Genomic DNA, 18,480 nt, shown 5'->3' with positions numbered 1-18,480 from the left:
TTTTAACCTCTGCTAGTCAAAGCCGTGGTGGGTTTCACCTGCACGCTCCGTTGTGAACATATGGATACAGGATACAAAGAACAGAGCCCCGGAGCCGAATCCTTTACTGATAAATAACGCAAGTTCCCAGCTGCATACACTACTGAGGGGCACGATAAATATTCATGCTTGTTTATAACCTAATGCACAGGAGCTGCCCTGTGGACTTCTTCAGCGATTCCCGGTGCACGGTCTGGCATAAGGATGCTGTGCTCTTGAGTTTCTCAGGTCTCTGAAGAGCTTTTGGAGATGTTCGCAGGCATGGCTCATTGCTGGGTTTAGTACCTGTCAGCAAAAGGCGTTTTTATTTCTAAGTACACAGTTTCAGTCAGTGCCTAGTTTTTTATACGTCTAGGGCCTAAAGAGAGGAGGAACATCATTCTGTGTAGATCGATAGCCTGTTTTCCTTTTCACTCTTTTTTCCCTTATTTATTATCACTACTTGATGCACATTTGTTTTGAGTTCATTTGGCTTTTTTTGTTTGTTTGTTTGTTTAACCACCTCTTCCATTCACAATCCTCCACGTACCCTTCCCAATCTCAGCTCTTCGCTCTCCATCATCTCCCCTCGCGAGGGGCGCGGCGCCGCGGCAGCCAGTTGGGATGGATGCGAGCCCCCCTCGCCCTGCTGCTGTCACAGCCGGGATTTCGCGGCGGTGCGAGGGGGATGGACGCCGATTTTTTGCTGGCTTCGTGGTCGGGAGGGGAAAGAGCAGCAGAGCCGGGGCCGGCCGCAGCGGCGCAAAACGGGCTGGGCGCAAGGATGCGGCAGGTTTGAAGCCACCTTAGCGCCCCGACGCTTTCGCAAAGCCCCCAGACGAAAAGGAATAAATAAATTAAAAGGGAAAAAAAAATAAAAATAAAGGGGGTGGGGGGTGAAGGCGGCTGGGGGTTCCCGGCTCCGAAAGGAGCCACGGCAAAGGGCGGGGGGTCCGGCAGGGCGGATGGGGGCAGGTCGGGCAGCAAGAGGAGAAGGAGGAGGAGGAGGAGATGGAGGAGGAGGAGGAGGAGGAGGGCGAATGTTTCCTGCCCGCCGCCGCCGCCCCCCGGCCGCCCCCCGGAGCCGGGCGGAAGTCAGCCCGCGCCGTCGGAGCTTAAAAGGCTCCCGCACGCCGCCCAGCCCCAGTGCCGGCGGCCGCAGCGGGGCCAGAGGCAGCGCCGCCAGCCCTGCCGAGGCCGGGCCATGCGCTGCCCCCCGCCTTGAACCCCTTCCCCGGACCCTTCCCCACCTCCCAGCCGCGCCGCCGGGGCCGGGCTCGGCCCCGCCGCACCCCCGCCGGGCCGGGGAAGGCGCCCGGCGCGATGGCTCTCCCCGGCTGCCGGGACGGTGCCGCCGCATCAGTGAGTAATTGCTGCTAATTCGCCCCCCGGGGCCGCCGGGCTCCGGCCAGGCGTTTTGCAGGGGGAGGTGGGTTTTAAAAGGGGGGCGGGGGGGTTGGCTGCTTTCCTTTTTTTTTTTTTTTTTTTTTTCCTTCCTCCCCCTCCTCCTCTTCGCTCCCTCCGCCCGGGTTTTATATTATTTTTGTTTTCTCAATAAAACCCCACGCGAAGAGGCGCGATGACAAAGGAAACGTGATCCCAGGCGCTGCAGGGGCTCCGAGCGAGCGAGAACCGAGGAGAGGAGGAGGAGGAGGGGGGCGAGCGGAGCGCTCTCGGATAGCATTGCACAGCGGCTCCAATTTGTGCGAGCGAATATAATCCACCCCCCATGAATAATTCAGGGCGGCCGGCGGGGACCTGCCGCTGCTCCTCTGCCCGGCCGCGGCGTGTGCGAGCCCAGCCCAGGGGTGCTGCTCCGAGCAGCCTCCGGATCCCATCCCCTCGCCGTCCCCGCAGCCTTTTCTTGAATTTTTTTCCTCCCTCCCTGCCCCATCCATCTCCTCCTCCCCTGGGTCCCGCCGGTGGGGTGGGCACCGAGGCCGCCCTCCATCCCCACCCCCAGTCATGCGGTGGCGGAGCAGGCGTCGGCGGGGGAGGACTGGAGCCGGAGAAGTCTGCCCGGCCGCTGTGTTTCAGTGCCTCTCTCTCTCCTAGAGCTGCTCTGGATTGCAAAAGTGGAGGGGGGAACTGAAACGAAATTTCCCCTTCCCCCCCGCCAAGCACAGGTTTAAAGGAAAAGAGGACAAAACCCAACGCCCCAAGAAGAAAGAGCGAAAGTCGCGCTAAGCCCCGCTGCCCCCAGCCCGGAGGGAGCCGCAGCGGCCGGAGGAGAGCAAAGCAAAAGAGCCAGGACAGAGCAAAGCAAAAGAGCCAGGACAGAGCAAAGCAGAGCTGAGCTGAGCCCGGGCCCCGGCGGCCACGGGGGGGGACCTGGCGCCCGGCGCCCATGCACTTTCCGTCGAGGGAGAAGACGGGTAACCAAAGCGCCTTGTCAAACTGCTGACCCGAGGGGGGGAAATGAGAGGACTGCGTGAGGTATTGACTGCTGCGGGGATCGATACAATTCGGCTAATGCAGCGGGGGATCGGGGGTTAAGTACATGGAAGGGAAGAGAGGATCCATTTGCTGAGGGAGAGCAGGTCGGCTACACCTTGATACCAAAAATACCCCCCCCCCCCTTACTCCCCTCATCCCCACGGCGGCGAGGTACGAGGCGAGGATCCAGCAGCTCCCTGCGGACCGCCGGATCGATGACACCCTATTTGCAAACCCGGCCAATCGATCCCACTTGGCAAAACGACTGATCGATGCCAGCGTGCTCGTAAAGCCCTTTGCAAAACTACCTTCGGCACGCCCCCCCACCCACCCCTTGCCTCACTTTTCCTTTTCTTTTATTTCTTTTTTTGCGTGTTGAGGGGGAGATCGGCTTTTCTCCGTCCCCCCCTCCACCCCCCGCCTTCAGTTCCACCCGGATCAGGCCCCTCGCAAATGGCTTCGTTCCCGGAGGCCGACTTCCAGATCTGCCCGCTCTGCAAGGAGATGTGCGGCTCGCCGGCTCCCCTCTCCTCCAACTCCTCCACCTCGTCGTCTTCCTCGCAGACCTCCAGCTCCTCCGGGGGGGGTGGAGGAGGAGGAGGAGGAGGAGGTGGCGGCTCCTCGTCCTGCGGGGGGGGCCCTCCGAGGCGGCTGCACGTCCTGCCCTGCCTGCACGCCTTCTGCCGCCAGTGCCTGGAGGCGCAGCGGCACCCCGGCGCGGGGGACGCGCTCAAGCTGCGCTGCCCCATCTGCGACCAGAAGGTGGTGATCTCGGAGCCGTCGGGCATGGACGCGCTGCCCTCCTCCAACTTCCTCCTCAGCAACCTGCTGGACGTCGTGGTGGTGGCGGCGGCCGCCGACGAGCACAAGAACGGCCGCCCCGTCGCCCCCGGCCCCTCCGCCGCCGGCTCGGCCCCCGGGGTGGGCGGCGGCAACAACCGGCACCACGGCCGCCCCCCGCCGCACCGCTCGGCTCCGCCGGGCTCCTCGCCCGCCGCCGCCGCCTCCTCGTCGTCGTCCTCCTCCTCCTCGTCGTCCGCAGCGCCTTCCTCGACGTCCTCGTCCTCCTCCTCGTCGTCGGGGGGCGGCGGCGGCTCCTCCACGGCCGCGCTGCTGCTGCGGCGGCCGCACAGCCGGCAGGGCGAGCCGCGCTGCAGCTCCTGCGACGAGGGCAACGCCGCCAGCTCCCGCTGCCTCGACTGCCAGGAGCACCTGTGCGACAACTGCGTGCGGGCTCACCAGCGGGTCCGCCTCACCAAGGACCACTTCATCGAGCGCTTCGCCGCCGGGCCGCCCCCCTCTGCTGCTGCTGCTGCTGCCGCCGCCGGGCCGGCTGCCCCGCTCGCCCTCAGCCCGCCCTACCCCGCCTCGCCCTACAACATCCTCTCCGTCTTCCCCGACCGGGCCAGCTACTGCCAGCACCACGACGATGAGGTGAGGCCGGGTGTAGGGCTGTGGGGCCCCTCCCGGGGTGCTGAGTGCCGTTAAGGGTCGGTATGGGGCCCCCCCGAGGGGTGCGGTGGGCGAGGAGGAAGGGAGGGAAGGGTGGGGGAAAATGGCCGCGGAGCCTCCCCGAGCCCCTCGGGGGGGTGGTGGGCACGGAGCAGACCCGAAACCGAGAGGGTGAAGGTTTTTTTTTTTTAACCCTTCGACTCAAAATAAATAAATAAAAGACATCTTTTTTCCTTGTGAAGTTGGTAAAATGATTCGTATTTTTGACCCAAAGTTGTCCGCCCCCGTGCATCCCACCTCCGTCTCCCGCCAGTGGCTAACAGTTTCTTGTGGGGCGAAAAAAATTTTGCTCTATGTGGTCTCTCTTTTTGCCTGAAAGCTGCCCTCCAAATGATTTCAAGCGCTCTCAAAGAGACCGCTCCTTCTTCAAAATGTGCTGGAAGTGTGTTCAGTCCTCTTGGGATGTGGCTTCTCGCTGTGATAACTCGCAACCTGGTTTTTCTTCTCCAAGTGGGAAATGGTGGCTTGCTGTGTCCCCCCCCCTTCTGGGGGTCAGGATGGGGGGCTTTGCTCGAATTTTCCAGTTGCCTCAGTGCTAGAAATAGTTTCCTCCCCGTGCCATATCAGCATAAGCTGCTTCAGAGGGAAACACTGGCTGAAGACAGGGTAGTGTGAGAGGTGTAAGAGTTTTCTGTGGGATGCTTGTTTAATAAATGCTCGAAAGCATTTAACGTAGTGAAACGTGGTGATGTCCTTAAGGGCAAACTGAAAGCAGAGGCACTTCTACCTCCTCTAACTCTCCTGTGTCTTGAACTTTCTAGAAAGCTCTGGAAGACCTCTTCTTGTTTGTTAAAGCTCCCAGTGACTGAGGAGGGAGAGTAGGAGTTCAGTGGAGAAAGGGGAAAAAACTTAAAATAGCACTGGGGGTCAGAGGGTGTGCTCAAGGGGCAAGGAAACTTTTTAGGTTTTGTTTTCAAAACCCATCTTACTGGCCATTTTGCTGTTTTTACAGCTTTTTATGGTATCTTTCTGCTTGTGGGTTTCTTGCTATATGTAACAGGGAATGCTGGAGTGAAGGGACATGGAATTCTTAATATACTAAAAAATTGCGCTTTACCCTCATTTTGGACTACACCTTTGGGCTAAAAACTTCTCATTGTTGTGTTTGCAGAACCCAAAACTTCTTGTTGGAGTGTGTTAAGTGACGTGCTGGAGCATGAGCTGTGGCTGTATCACAAGTGCGCAGCTCCTAGAGTAGATGTTGAGTAGTCCTTACCACCCAACAAAGAAGTGGCAGGGGCAGGAGCTTCAAGTTATTTTGTAGACTTCTTAAGTATAAACACCAAAGGGAAGACATCCTAGGCTGGCTCCAAATGTACAGCTTAACTAGAAGTGACCTCTAAAGAGGCTTGTTAACTTATTCTATGTAACTTTATTTTCAAAAGTGTGCTTGGAAAAGGGTGTATGCATCAAGATCAGTCTTGGGTGTCCTTGTGTCCTGTAGACCGAGAAATTGTTTTAAAACAAGTGAGTGTTTTCAAGCCCTCAGCTCCTGTTGAGAAGCTTTTATTCTGCAAATTAATGATCTACGGCTGTTCTTGATTGGTGAGTTTTGGTGGTTTCTTAATGTGGGTGTGCCTGATTAGTATTTGCAAGTATTTATTAACTCAAGGGGAAACATTTGGGAGAGACTATGAGGACAGTTTATACTGTAAATCTTTCTCAATTAAAAAAGAAAAACAACATGTGGGATGCAAGATGTACAACTTTTGAGAGAGGGTGGCTGCAAAACAGTGAGGGTTATTGCTTGTTTAATTCAAAGAATGCTATTTACAGCCTCATAAAAGGTATGATAAATAGAAAGGCAGCCTTCCAAGAGAGTGCTTAAGTGATGCACTAAACGCATTATTAGACAGCCAAACAAAGTAAAAGCAAACCTAAAATGCAAGGCTGGAATGGTAGCTCGAAATGTTAGTCTGCGCAGTTATAAAATGTGGTTCTACTTGGTATGCAAGTAGAAAAAGCTGGTGACAGAGCAGGATATTCCCTCACAGGCGTGTGTCCTGCAGGTAAGTTCAGGCACAGGCAATCTAATCTGTAAGCTGCTAGAACAGTAGTTCTCAGATGTAGAGTGCTGCTTCCCTAGGATATATCCTCCTCATCCTATTTGAGATAAGTTGCAAAGAGTTTGACCCTGTTCCTGCAGCTTCTCTGGGCCAAAGCAGCTGGCTTCCTTATCTTCTTCCTCTCTTAACGTGATATTCCTCTGTCCTTCCACCATCAGTATATCACTTGTCACCTTTTGGTTCTAGTTTTCAGTGTTTTTTTCCTCCCCTCCTCCTGGGAAGTTCTGTGTAGTTCCAATCCTCCCCCATTCCCACATCCCCATTTTGAGACCCCGTCAAATGAAAGGGGGGAGACAGCACTGCCGATGGCTGCTTGCTGGGTGTGTTCCAAGTCTCAGAACAAGGCTACCGAAACACGTTTGCTGGATGAAATCAACATAGCTGCCCATCCTTTCAGTGCAGAAAAATAAAGATTTCAGCTCTCACTGATGGTAATTAGTAAGTGACTTCAGGCACTCACAGAACACAATTTAACAGCTCAACTTCACTCACAATAACAATAACAACATATTGTTTGGAGGCAAATATTTGTTTTCCTTAGGGAAAACAAAACTCCAGGCACTGCTTTCAAGGTGGATAGTGCCTGTAAATACTAGAGATGCATGAAAGGAAAGTGAACTGTGTTCCTGGGGAAAAAGTAAAGGCCAATCTTTCTGTGTTTGTTAACAGAGCTTCTGCTGATACCTGGTCCAGTTGGGCTAGTTAACACTTGGAACCTCATTGCCTGGTATAAAATGTTTTTGGGACAGCAAGGGGAATACTTAATTTCAGTCAGATATTTCAGAGCATTCTACAAAGGTACCAATACTTCTGTTGCAGCCCTGAAGTTTTCATCTGTGTGACCATGTTTGTACGGATAAAACTGTTGCAGTAATAACTGGATGATGCTGTGATAAAAGCCAGTAGAATAGGACTTTACCATGGAAAAGGTTCTACCGCAATCCATAATTAAATCAAATGAGCTGATTGTTTTTCAGCGTACTTGATTGTCTCATATCTTGGCATGAAAGGTCTATTTTTCTTTTTGTAGAATTATCAAAGAGACTACAAACCGAACTAGGTGCTTAAAAAATGCTGGAATTGCTGTAGAATGTTTGGCTTGTTGAGATGAAAGAAAGTAACTGGATTCAAATAACTTCACTATTGCAAGGAGTGGAAAACACAGCAAGTATCAAGTTAAATGATGTGGAGTTTCCTTTGTGTGCCAGTCCTCAGCTGTGCTACATGGTTTAGTTAGTATCACTTGGTACTTGGTCAAAAGACTACAATAGCAGACTTCTAACACTTTCTAGGGAAAGTGCAGAGTGGATAAACTCAGTCAGCTTAATGGTCTGTGACCCCATAGTTCTCATATTGCTTTACAGGTTCCATCTCTAAAGTGGTTCAGAGACCATAGGCAAAATCCTATAGTACCATGGCTTACCCCTGCTGCAAGAAAGGGTTTCAATTTTTTTCCTTTTTCCTTTTTTTCTTGTATCAATTATGGTTTGATTATGGTCAAATTCTTCAATGATTAATTCACAAACTCTTTAGCAGTTTCTTATTGGGTCAGTGAGTTGAAATAGATTCATGGGGATATCAGTGCACTTGGGCAAGACTGGCTGAAATCAGACAGCTATTTTGAATCCTAGAGTTGCATATATTCCCTATTTGTCTCTTTAGACAACAAATTGCACTTATTGTTCTGCAGGTTGTAAAAGAAAACTTTGAAAACTTATGTGTCCCTAGGAGAAGGAATACGAACATCTGCCATCTCAGCTGAAAGTCTGGTACCTTGGCTGAAATTGCTGACTGAATTCATACCTAAGCTGCTCTTATTAGTGTGCTTCTCTGGTTCCACAGCAAGAGCAAGCTGTGTGGTGACATCTCATGGCTCTTCAAAGAAGAGAATCTCATCTCTTCCTCTTCCCACCAGGCTTGGTTGTATGTGCTCAGCAGATGAGCCTGAGCCAGTTTAGCTGATTAATGTGGTAGGAAACTTGTATTCCTCCTCCTAGCATTACTGCAAATTTTAGTTGCAGAAGAACCTGGTTAAAACTGAAACTTTACAAGGGAAAAGGAGGAAGAGTGTTTCTGGGAAGGAAGCATAGGTTAGATATGGTTCCCTTTTGTAATAGTTTGCCACTGCTGCCAACATTGAGCTTTGCTCTATGGCACTCTTTATGTTGTCCACCCTAATGTCTCACCAAAACAGCTGGCATAAGGGGAAATATGCCTGTCCCCTTAGTTCTATCTTAAAGGCTATTTGTATGAAACTGAGGTACATGATTCAAATGCAGGGTTTTCCTATCTGTTTTTTTTCTGATCACTGGGATTTATTTTTTTTTTTACCTCCAAACAAATAATTAAACTCTTAGGAGTACATTCTGGAGGCATCAGTTTTCATATGTACTTCATAGTAGTGCCTCCTATACCTTTAGCTTTATAGGACAACTTCTACATGATCTAGAGAAATGTGTATTACCAGTATATAAATTGTGCACAGACTTCTTTAAATATTGCTGCTTTGTTTATCGTATTTGCTGCATCTTTTTGTATATCAAATGCATGTGCAAGTGTCCATTCTAAAGACAGTACTTTGAATTCAAGTTCTGACATTTGTTTTCCTTTTTTTTTTTGGTTTTTACCTGGTAAAAAAAAGCAGAACACTGAGTTACTTTGTTCATACATGGCCCATGGAATGGGGACATAGCTTCTGGATGATGAAAGGCTTTATAAACCTCTAATTTGACATATATCTAGCTTCTTACTTCTGGACAGTGTTCAGATACCTGGTGCTAAGCAGCTCACCTCTTAAATTGCCTTGCTTTCCTCCAGTAAGCGTTTAACTTCTGGCTCTTCCCTGTATGAAAAGGTATTTTCTTCAATTGTTTTATTTTGTAAGAGAATGTAAGTCCGTTCAAGTTAGCAATATCATACCAGATAGAATAAAAATCAGTTAGCAATACCATATGGGACAGAACAAAAACCTACCCTCTACTCCTCTCGTTTGGTACAACTGACATTCAAATACTCACAACATTTAGGGAAAATACCGTGAAGCTTTTCCTGGTGATAATTTGATACCATTATGTTCCTGGCCTAATTAAGCATGACTTCAGATGGTTTCCAGTGAGTTAACTGGAAGAAATATAAATGCCTTATCTGTTTGAGGGACTTTCATGAGCTCTTTTTACTTGGAAAACTTCTTAGAATCCAACAGTATCAGTACAGTAGAAGCTTGCATGCAGAACACAGCATAGACTTATGAAGTTATAATAACTTTATAAAATAAGGCTGAATATGTGCATACAGAAAGGCATGAAACTAATCTCTATACTGAGGGGAAAGGAAAGTTCTTTTTGTAATTTCACTTTCACACTTGGAGACATCATGGTTACAGTATCACTTCAAGAGAGGGTCTGTCTGAATTTTGTATCAATTTGGCAAAAAAATCTTGTGTGTTTAGGAGTATCCTTTCAGCTAAATTTTCAGTGTGTAAACATGCGTGCCAGGCCATGCTTCCTTAGAGGAAAACTACCTAGTTATCCCTTTTAAAGTTAAGAAGGTATCACTCTTCTTTTGGTACTGTCTTGGCCCTGTTAGTTCTCCTGCCATGCTCCCTTCCTTCCTGCAATGCTGTTTGTGTCTTTCCATCAGACAAAAGATCTTGATGTGTTGAGAGCACAGATCTTAATTTGCATGAATGATGTGTTGAACACATAACTGGTGTTACCAAAGATAAGATTTCACAGGTTTGTCTTTACCTGTAATCTGCTTTCAATAGAGCAATTAAAAATATAATATTGGATCATAAATATGTAGTACATAATTCTTAAAAATGCTTTTACCATGTCACTAAACTTGAAAGTGTAGAAATACTGGATGGGAATGGAAATACTGCTTGGTAATGCAAGAACTCTTTAAATTTAATGAATGGACATCCCTGATTCTAAACACTAAGAGTGGGGTTGTGTTGTACATGAAAGGAGCTGCAGCCAAGTGCATGTACAAATCCATTGACCTACTCTCTAATTTCCATTCCTGTGCTTGTTGAAGGGCTGTGGGGATGGGATGGTATTGTCCTCTTGTCTAATAAATTGTTTGTGCATCCAAATCAACTTTGCAATTCATAGAAATAGAAAAAAGATTAATAAAGAATCAACGATACTATCTGAATATTAACTGGAGTTCAAAAGCTTCTTTACAGTGCGATATGACATTGGACAATTTTAGCTTTTGTTCTTCTTTCTTTCTTTTTCTTTAAAGAAAAATGGTTTGTAGTTGGTACAGTAGTCCTTTTGCTAAAATTCTGTGTCTAAGCTACTTCTCCCTTTTTCTTTCCTTTTACCAACCTTCAAATAATTTGTCAACTATGGCATCTATAGCTAATCACTTCATTTGTGAATGAAAAATGCTGAACAGTTCTGAATGCTCTAGTTCTTCAGCATGAAAAGGAGTGAAAAACTTGGTACCCACAGATGAGGCTTATGAATGTATGTTCTGTGTTGTATTGCTGTGCTACATTTTGGCTATGTGGACAATACAGACACTTCAAAACAATTAATTCATAGTTACATGTTCAGCTGCAGGAAATAAGAGGTCCAGCCCTCTGTTTCACTTGTGTATAGCATGCATTTCTAAAATGGTATTTCTAAGATGGTATCTGTTGTGAAAATAGTTTCTTCTAACCAAAGAGAAGTGGAAAAACCTTGTGTTTGAAATAAGCAGCAGATTAATAGTCAAAGGCTGCTGCCTTCCTGTAGCTACCTGAGTAGTTATCTTCCTCCTGTCAGTTACTCTGTGGTATGATCCTCACCAAGCTCACACTATCACCACCAAGGCTGGTCCCAATGCTTTCCAGGACTGCTGAGTAGCAACTGCCAGCCCTTGCAAGGGTCTTGGTGCTCTGGGAGGAAAAGCATGTATGGTCTCTGGTGATAGCTCTGAGTTAGAGGTAATAGCTAAGCTCGTGTTGCATCATCTTCCCTTTAATGTTGGCCTGCGTGCATAGCCAAAATATTTAAAGGTATTTTAAGTTTGCTGAACCTTATCTTTTTCTGTTTTTCTGTTGGTCTTGCATGTTCATCCCATGCATTTTGTGGGTAGGCAATGTTGCTATAAACTGCCAATTACTGTAAATATTTCCTTTCCCTGGTTAAAGTGTTGTCAACATACCTAACTACTAAAGGATGTGTTCAGCTGAGTTAAAGGGCTGTGAGGGACTTCTCATTCAGAAATTAAACTGGTGGTATTATCAGATGGCAATAGCTCTACCTTGTTGCTGTACCTTCCCTTTGTCCTGTGCTGTCCTGGGTTCTGTTTGGACAGCAAGTACCTAAGCATAGAGAGTGGCAGGCATATGCTAGAAGACTAACTTTGTACAACTTTTTCTTCAGCTGATCTTGGTGAACAAAAAGCAAACTTGTTTAGGGGAAAATGCCAGCTATCAACTTCAAAACACCTCCTTTCTCTTCATTTAATTGCTGCTTATTGCTTGTGCCATCCATACTGTCAGTAAAGTGTACAATATAAAATTCCCTGAATGTTTGGTGTAAGCAAAGCTTGAAAGCTGTCTGCTCTGTAGATGCCTTTAAGCTTTGGAACCCAAGCCAGTGTCGCACCAAGGAGCGAGAGGATGCTGCCCTCCTACTGGGAACTAGCTGGCACCAGTCCCTGTCACCTGAGCAGGTAACCATTCCTGATCTTCCCTTACATTGAGTAATGTCACATCAGGTGATGGGGGATGCAAGATAAAAATCAGGTTGCTTCCAGCGTTTTGCTGTGTCTTTGTCATTTGGAAGTCCACTACAGAACTACCGGGTTCTAAAATGCCTTGGTAAGTGCACAGACATGTGGAGCAGAGTGCATCTCTTCCCTTGAGGAAGAACCTCAGAACAAAAGGACTCCCCTTCCCTTCCCAGGGCCTGCTGGTAAAGGGTTAAGCTCCCCCAGCAGCGCCCCCGCCCCCACCGCTATATATGGTGTGCCCAAAGGCGCTGGGGATTTAATACATTGAAGTCGGAGCGTGAAGGGGGTCTGCAGCCTGCTAGACAAAGTCACTCAGATTTCAGGAATACTTGATCCATACAAGGATGTTACTTGAGAAAGGCACTTCTCGGCGAGAAACGGGTTGCCAAAGGAGCTGCCCCAGTGGGTCAGACACACTACGTGGGCAGCTTGGCAGCCAGGCTTTCTGTGGCTGGCCATAAATAGGAAGGGCAGCCCAAATTCTGGTGAGAACCATCTTTGCAGAGAAGTCATTATTTGCAGGGGTAATAAAAACCCTGCTTCTGCCGCTGACATGTTTGCAAGTTCCAGAAACTGTTGCATGGATAAATTCTTGAGTTATATTGAATCAACTGAGTAAAAGATGAAAGAAATAACAAATAGCATTCCTAGTTATTGTAGAAGCAGCTGCAACATGACAAAGGTGTCCCAACACAATGTCTTTGGTGTCAACTTCTGCTACAGGGGTTTAAGTGGATGGGCAAATATTTTTGGAAGAGAAGGGAGGGACTGTTATTTAAAAAAACAAACTCTAAAGCAGAACTAGAGATCTGGCAGTGGTCAGGAGTAGATGAATTTCTCTGGAAGAAATAACCAAACTAACAGACAGCCTTAAAATCGCAGAAAACAAAATAAGAAAACTACTGAAACAGTGAGGTCCCTGTTTTTCCAGTGCTGCTTTTACTTAATAAAATGGCAACTGAGGATGGTTGGGAGGGACTGTAATATACTTTCTTGCTTCCCTTCTTCCTCCCTTTGGAGTATTGTGGAGGTATTGAGGGTTAGGCATGAGGTCAAGGTTAAAGCAGGGGCTGTTGGTGATGTCCAGAAAGGTAACTGTGCTCTTTCTTAAAGTTGAGGTGTCTGCTGCTTTCTACATTCCAGACTGTCTATTTTAACTGACAATACTGTTTCGTGGTGGTTTTTCTAGCATCATCTGTTTTCTCAAAGGCTGTGGGTCTCTTACCAAAGCAGAAATAACTGATAACTGAGGTGTATGACCCTAGAGCTCTCTGGTGTGAGGCATGGCTCCTTTACTTGAGGTATGCTGTATGGCTGTAGGTGAAAGGGCTAATACAGAGGTTGGCAGGCTGCTGTGAAAGGAAACAAGCCTGGAGGGTCTTGAACTGACTCTTTCTGCATATCTGGCATGCTGTTGGAAGGCTACCTGCTCCAAACCTCAGGCCACTCTTAAGGTTTACTTTTGCCAGGGAGAAACTGCATACAGATACTTATGAATTTGATATACTTGCTGGGATAGGTTTTGGAGAACTGTTACTTGTCAAAAAAACAATTTATCTTCATGTTCTTGCCTTCCTAGTAAATACGTTATCTCTACATCTTGTCAAAAAGTAGTTCAGTAAAGTCAAGTAAGCACCTCTGAATTTGAGCTGCTAACTGAAGCAGTTGAGTGAAGCCAGCTGAAGGGATCGGACATGCTCTAGTAAGTTATGTCTTTGTACCAAGGGTAGGAAACCTCCCCTCCATGTGGGCTTGAAGGGAGGGAAGAGCTGCTTGTGGCAGGGGTTGCTGCAGTCTTAAGGTGAAACAAAGTGACTGAATCCTTGGGGTTTGCTTGAAAAGTATGTGTAACTGTGGCTAGGTACCTACTCTTCTCCTTATTTATCTTCTGTCCTTACTTAGGTTGAGGGTAACCAGTCACCACTAAAACACTTAGCAGCTTGAGAATTAAGTGTTGGCATCTTACATCACTGTCATTAAAACAGACTAAATAGATGTGAGGGAGTCAGGGATGGAGTCACTTTGGTGTGAAATATTTTTCAGGGAGTAATTGTAGGTTTTAACTGAGTGTGGTGCTGTTATAATAATTCCTGTACGATCCAAGATGATAAGCCTTCAAAGGAGTGTTAGAGAATCCGCTGGAAGCTGTACAGCACTGAATTAACAGTGCACACATTCATTTTCCCTTTCAAGAGCCCTTGGCATTGACTGGATATAGGTAAGGCGGGCTTGTCTTTGTGAAGACTTGAGTAGTTGTGTTCTCTGGCCACTGGAGCTTCTAGTGGCATACTATATGCTCAGGTCTGGATCAGATCCAAAGGCTGCTCTTCTACCTGATCACTTCCATGTCTGTTCTTTCATTATGGCTCCTCTGTCTCTGAGCTAGCAAAGTCTGTAATCACAGAGTACTTCAATTACTTATTGGTGTTCCTCATAGCTTGGTCTCCTGGCAATGATGCCAAAAAAAAAAACTTGTGACACTGAGAGCAGAAAGGGGAGAACCTTAATTTTATAAGTACAGGTGTTGCAAAAGTATGCTTTTTTTTGTCACTAGAAGGCAAATTCACCTTGAACTACTGTTTCAGTTAATAGCTTCACTTTTATACCTCAGTTTGTAAATGCTGCACAGTAATTGAATGTCAAAATTGGTAGAAAGGATCATAGTTTAAGAAGTCACAAAGTTAAATTAATAGCTTCATCTTATTCGTAAAGACGATTAGGATATCTTCATTCTATAAATGCCAACAACTTTGAAACCTATTCTTGGTATGCATTCAGCAAAGAACAGGACTGCTGAGGCATTCAAGCTGATGAAACCACTTGGTGAGTGGACTCTAAGCAGAGTGTGGGAAGAGGAAGCTGCATATTTTTCTGGGGAGGAAAAAATGAATTGGTGTTTAACATGCAGGCAAAGCAAGAAGACCTACACAGAACCAGCCAGTTGCATCACTTGGCACAGGTATCTCCTGTCATCTAAATCTGAACTTCCTGTGCTTCAGCCTCTTTCAGTCTGTATATCCTGTATCTGATCCCTTTACCCATTCATTGGCAAAAAGCAGCAGGGTGAGCTGGCTGAAAACTAGGAGGAAGGAAGCAAATGCCAGGCTGGCTGAACTAACTGGACAACAGAGGTAGGAAAACCCTGCAGCTGTAAATGCAGTATGGAAGAGGGACAAATAAGTACTGAAGTTGTTCCCTGTCTCTTGTCCAAACTTGCTCTTCTTCCCTGGCTCTTCCATAAGTTTAGCCACCCAAACACTGAAATGGAATTAAATAGCTAATATGCTTTGCATGGGTTTTTGTTGAAAGCTGTAACTCGCCTTTTGTTATAAAGTATTCTTGTGATCAAGTATCTCACTATTTGTTAGGTCTGGGCACTGTCTAAGCATGGAAGACATCACTTCTATTGAGTAACATGCTTTTGTTAATTTGTTGATTGTATATTATCAGTATACCTATGTAAATATTTTATATAGTGTTTATGAAGATTTGGCTAGCATAGTAAGGCAGGCTGGCTTTTCTCGAAGAAAAGATAAAATTTGATAGCTAATCAATCGAAGAGTAGTGTATTGAACCAGAGTCCTGTTAGAACCACCCTTCTGTCTTAAGTGTTCAATGCAGATGCTTCAGGAAAAAAATGTGAAGCTGTGAAGTACACAGTTCTAAAGAAAAGAGTTCACAAGGTGTCCTTCTGTTATAACTTATTTGTATCCTAAATTAATATTAATTTATTAATATTAATAATATAATAGATTATTATTAATAATATTATCAATAATATTACTACTAATAATTAATATAATATTATTATTAATATAGTGGCGATATAATATCATTATATTATTATTGCATTAATATCCTAAAATATTTTTGTATCGGTTTTCTGAGCAATAGCAAAAAAAAGTCTCAACCTGAAAATACCATACAGCAAATGAAATTTTATCTCTTCTAGAAGACAGCATTTTCATCTGTTTTTACTTTGAAATTTAAATTCCTTTTAATGCCATGTAAGGTGGAAACATAAATGGAAACATTTCTCATAAGCTAGGGGGTAGATTGGAAAGAGGAAGTGTTGTATGTAAAAACAAACACCAAAATAAAGAATGAGTAGAGAGATGCTTCCCAGCTGAGATGACTATGTGCTATCCAAATATGCTATCAGCAGGTGAGAGATTTGCAGAAATGCTGTGCTGTCTTGGAAATTGTTTATTCTTCCAGGTAATCCTTAGCATATGAAAGAGCAGTTACTGCCTTCCTGAAATTCACGTGCATTTGGATATGGCTTTGGCATGAAAGTCTGCCAAACTACTCATTCTAATGAAAATACGCTCTGATTATCAGTCCTGTCACTTCTGACAACTTGGTTTGTTCCTTGCTATGAAGAAAAATCGCCTTCTATGTTGTGGCTTATGATTTTCTTAGGAAAACTGAAGGTATGCGTGTAAAGAAATAGTCGCCACCTGTATTAGTGGATTCTCATTTTAGAAATGTGCTGGCAGTTTTCCAGTTGGCTTCTGTGGCAGAGACTGGGTTTGATAGACAGCTATATAGTTCCTTGCCCTTAAAGAAGGGGAAATATCCAAGGTGACTTCCACAGCTGTAGATCTAGTTACTTGGTTTGGGTGCATGTATTCTAGTGAAGTAGCACGTGCCCCTTGAGCAGTATGATGTGCAAAGATATAAAGTACTACACATGCAATCTAAGAAAGGAAACTCCCATCTTCAGAGACCCCTGTCTGACCCAGGCAAACTGCTGCCAACAGTTCACTAAGAGCAAATGGCTGTTACTGAAAGATACTCTAAATCAGTGAGAGAGTATCATGGTATGCGGGTTGTTTTTTTCCTATTTCATGTATCTGTTTTTCTCCAAGCAGGGGAGAAGTTCCTGCCAAATGTGTATGGCATAGCTTTTTTATTACGATTAGGTATGTATAAATGCTTTTAGCATGAAAGATCTCTACAAATCAAAGTTTAAACAAATAAAAAAAAAAATCAAAACCAACCAAACAAATTCTCAAAACACCCAGCTCTCATGTGGTGAAAGATGCCACTTCTTGGAGTAAGCTGACTTGTTTCATGTTTGATCCCATATGGAGTTACGGAGGGAAACCATTCCTTGAGTGCTTTTGTTAAATAAAGCTGTTGCCATGAATTAAGCAACACTGCCCTGGAATGTTTCTGATCATGGTCTTGCAGAGCTTGTGACCTTTGCACTGAACATGTGAACTGAAACTTCATCTTCCAGTGTTCAATAACCATGTTAAAAATTCAGAGGTGAGGCAGTCTTGGGATTTCCTTAGGCTAGCTTAAATGCCGAGTGAAATTTAAGTACTGATTTATACAGTTCCTCTTTCTTTTTGTAACCAAGTCAAAAATGAAAAAGTAAAATCAGATTACTATAAAACATAATTTTGTCATGTTAAAACTACACTGATGGCCTTTTGTAGCTCTAATTTATTGGTACATGGTACAACTTAAAATATCACTGCCATGTCTAGAAGCATCCAGTTACTATAAACCTAGATGTTTGTAGTGATATACTACTGCTGCTACTTGAAACAATTACTCTAATCTGACTAGCCTCTTCAGGCTCTATACCCAGTTCTTGGTTAACTGGTTTGTGGGTGAGAGGAGTAGGAGAAGAGAAGTTTAAGACTCACAGCATTATGTTGCTGGTCTTCCTAACCTACTAGAATACTAACAACAATTAGTATTCTTCTTTCCCAGATAGAAACACTGCCATCTCTTGGCTATTCTTTGTTCTGACCTTTTAAATATATTTTTCTAATTTCTTTCAATGTTTTCTGATATGATTTGAGTAATTGGATGAGGATGACTGTGGAAGGCTTAACATACATGTATACTACAAACCTGAGATTTTGTATGGAAATTCTAATTGCTTTACTTATCTTACCCTGGAATAAAAGGAAAGAGGGAATGTCACCTCTAGCAACTCAACTTTTGGCATACCTGTTATCTCCTTTAAAAACATTAGGTGAGGATGGGCTGTGTTCTTGCTAAACTAGATGACCAAATAATTTTGGCAGTAGTGCTGGCGTCTGAAAGTAATGATGTCTGGCGTAAGGGGATCCGGTCTTTATTCCCTACAAAAGGGATTAACAATATTTTTCAGTGGTGTTCTTTTGACCAGATTCAAATAGTGTTGATCTAATACTAAATTCTGAATTCCTTAGAGTTGGGGAAGGATGGATGTGTTAGGTTCTAATTGTTTCTTATTGCCAGCTTCATTGGAACCTCTTGAGTGGTTAAGTATGGAACAATTTTAGTATTGCGTATGGTGAGTGGGGTTACGTTAATTGTCTCTTCATTCTTGAAGTTTCCCCAAGTGAGAGGGAAGCAGCACTTCTACCCAAATGCCTTTGCTGTGAGCAGCAGCATCTTTTCCTGTACGTGTCCAGCGTTGTGCTGACCCAAGTGTTTGGTTGTGGTGAGCCTTCTTCCTGAAAATATGTAGAAAAGGGTGACTTCAGGCCAGTCAGTCTACCAGATCTGAAACCAGCCTTGAGGAACACCCAACACTGGTTCTTAATCCTGACAAGCCTGTCCAGCTGGGTGCTGGGAAGACTTCATGCGTAATGCTTGCCCAAGTGAGGGAGAAGTGTGACATACCACTTCTGAGGACTCTCTGCTAGCTCTTCTATGCAGAGAGCAGTAATGCCCATGTCCCAATGGGGATAGGCTTGAAGGCTATAATACC

General features: G+C 45.4%; 1 protein-coding gene across 1 annotated transcript in view; it reads left to right on the top strand.

Annotated features, from left to right (window-relative positions):
* Nucleotides 1-2,901: 2,901 nt before the first annotated feature.
* The window catches only part of TRIM71 (tripartite motif containing 71), a gene marked incomplete at its 3' end in the record, with an annotated part of 53,636 nt that continues 38,057 nt past the window's right edge, over nt 2,902-18,480 (top strand). The window contains exon 1 of the mRNA XM_082755063.1: nt 2,902-3,888. Coding sequence (XP_082611189.1) covers nt 2,908-3,888 — 981 coding nt within the window. The 5' untranslated portion in view covers nt 2,902-2,907. The remainder of the gene's footprint in view (nt 3,889-18,480) is intronic.

This window comes from Aythya marila (assembly GCF_965140915.1).
Source record: "Aythya marila genome assembly, chromosome: 2".
Lineage (NCBI taxonomy): Eukaryota > Metazoa > Chordata > Aves > Anseriformes > Anatidae > Aythya > Aythya marila.
Note: the sequence above shows the minus strand (reverse complement) of the source record. Positions and strands in the feature narration are given on the sequence as shown.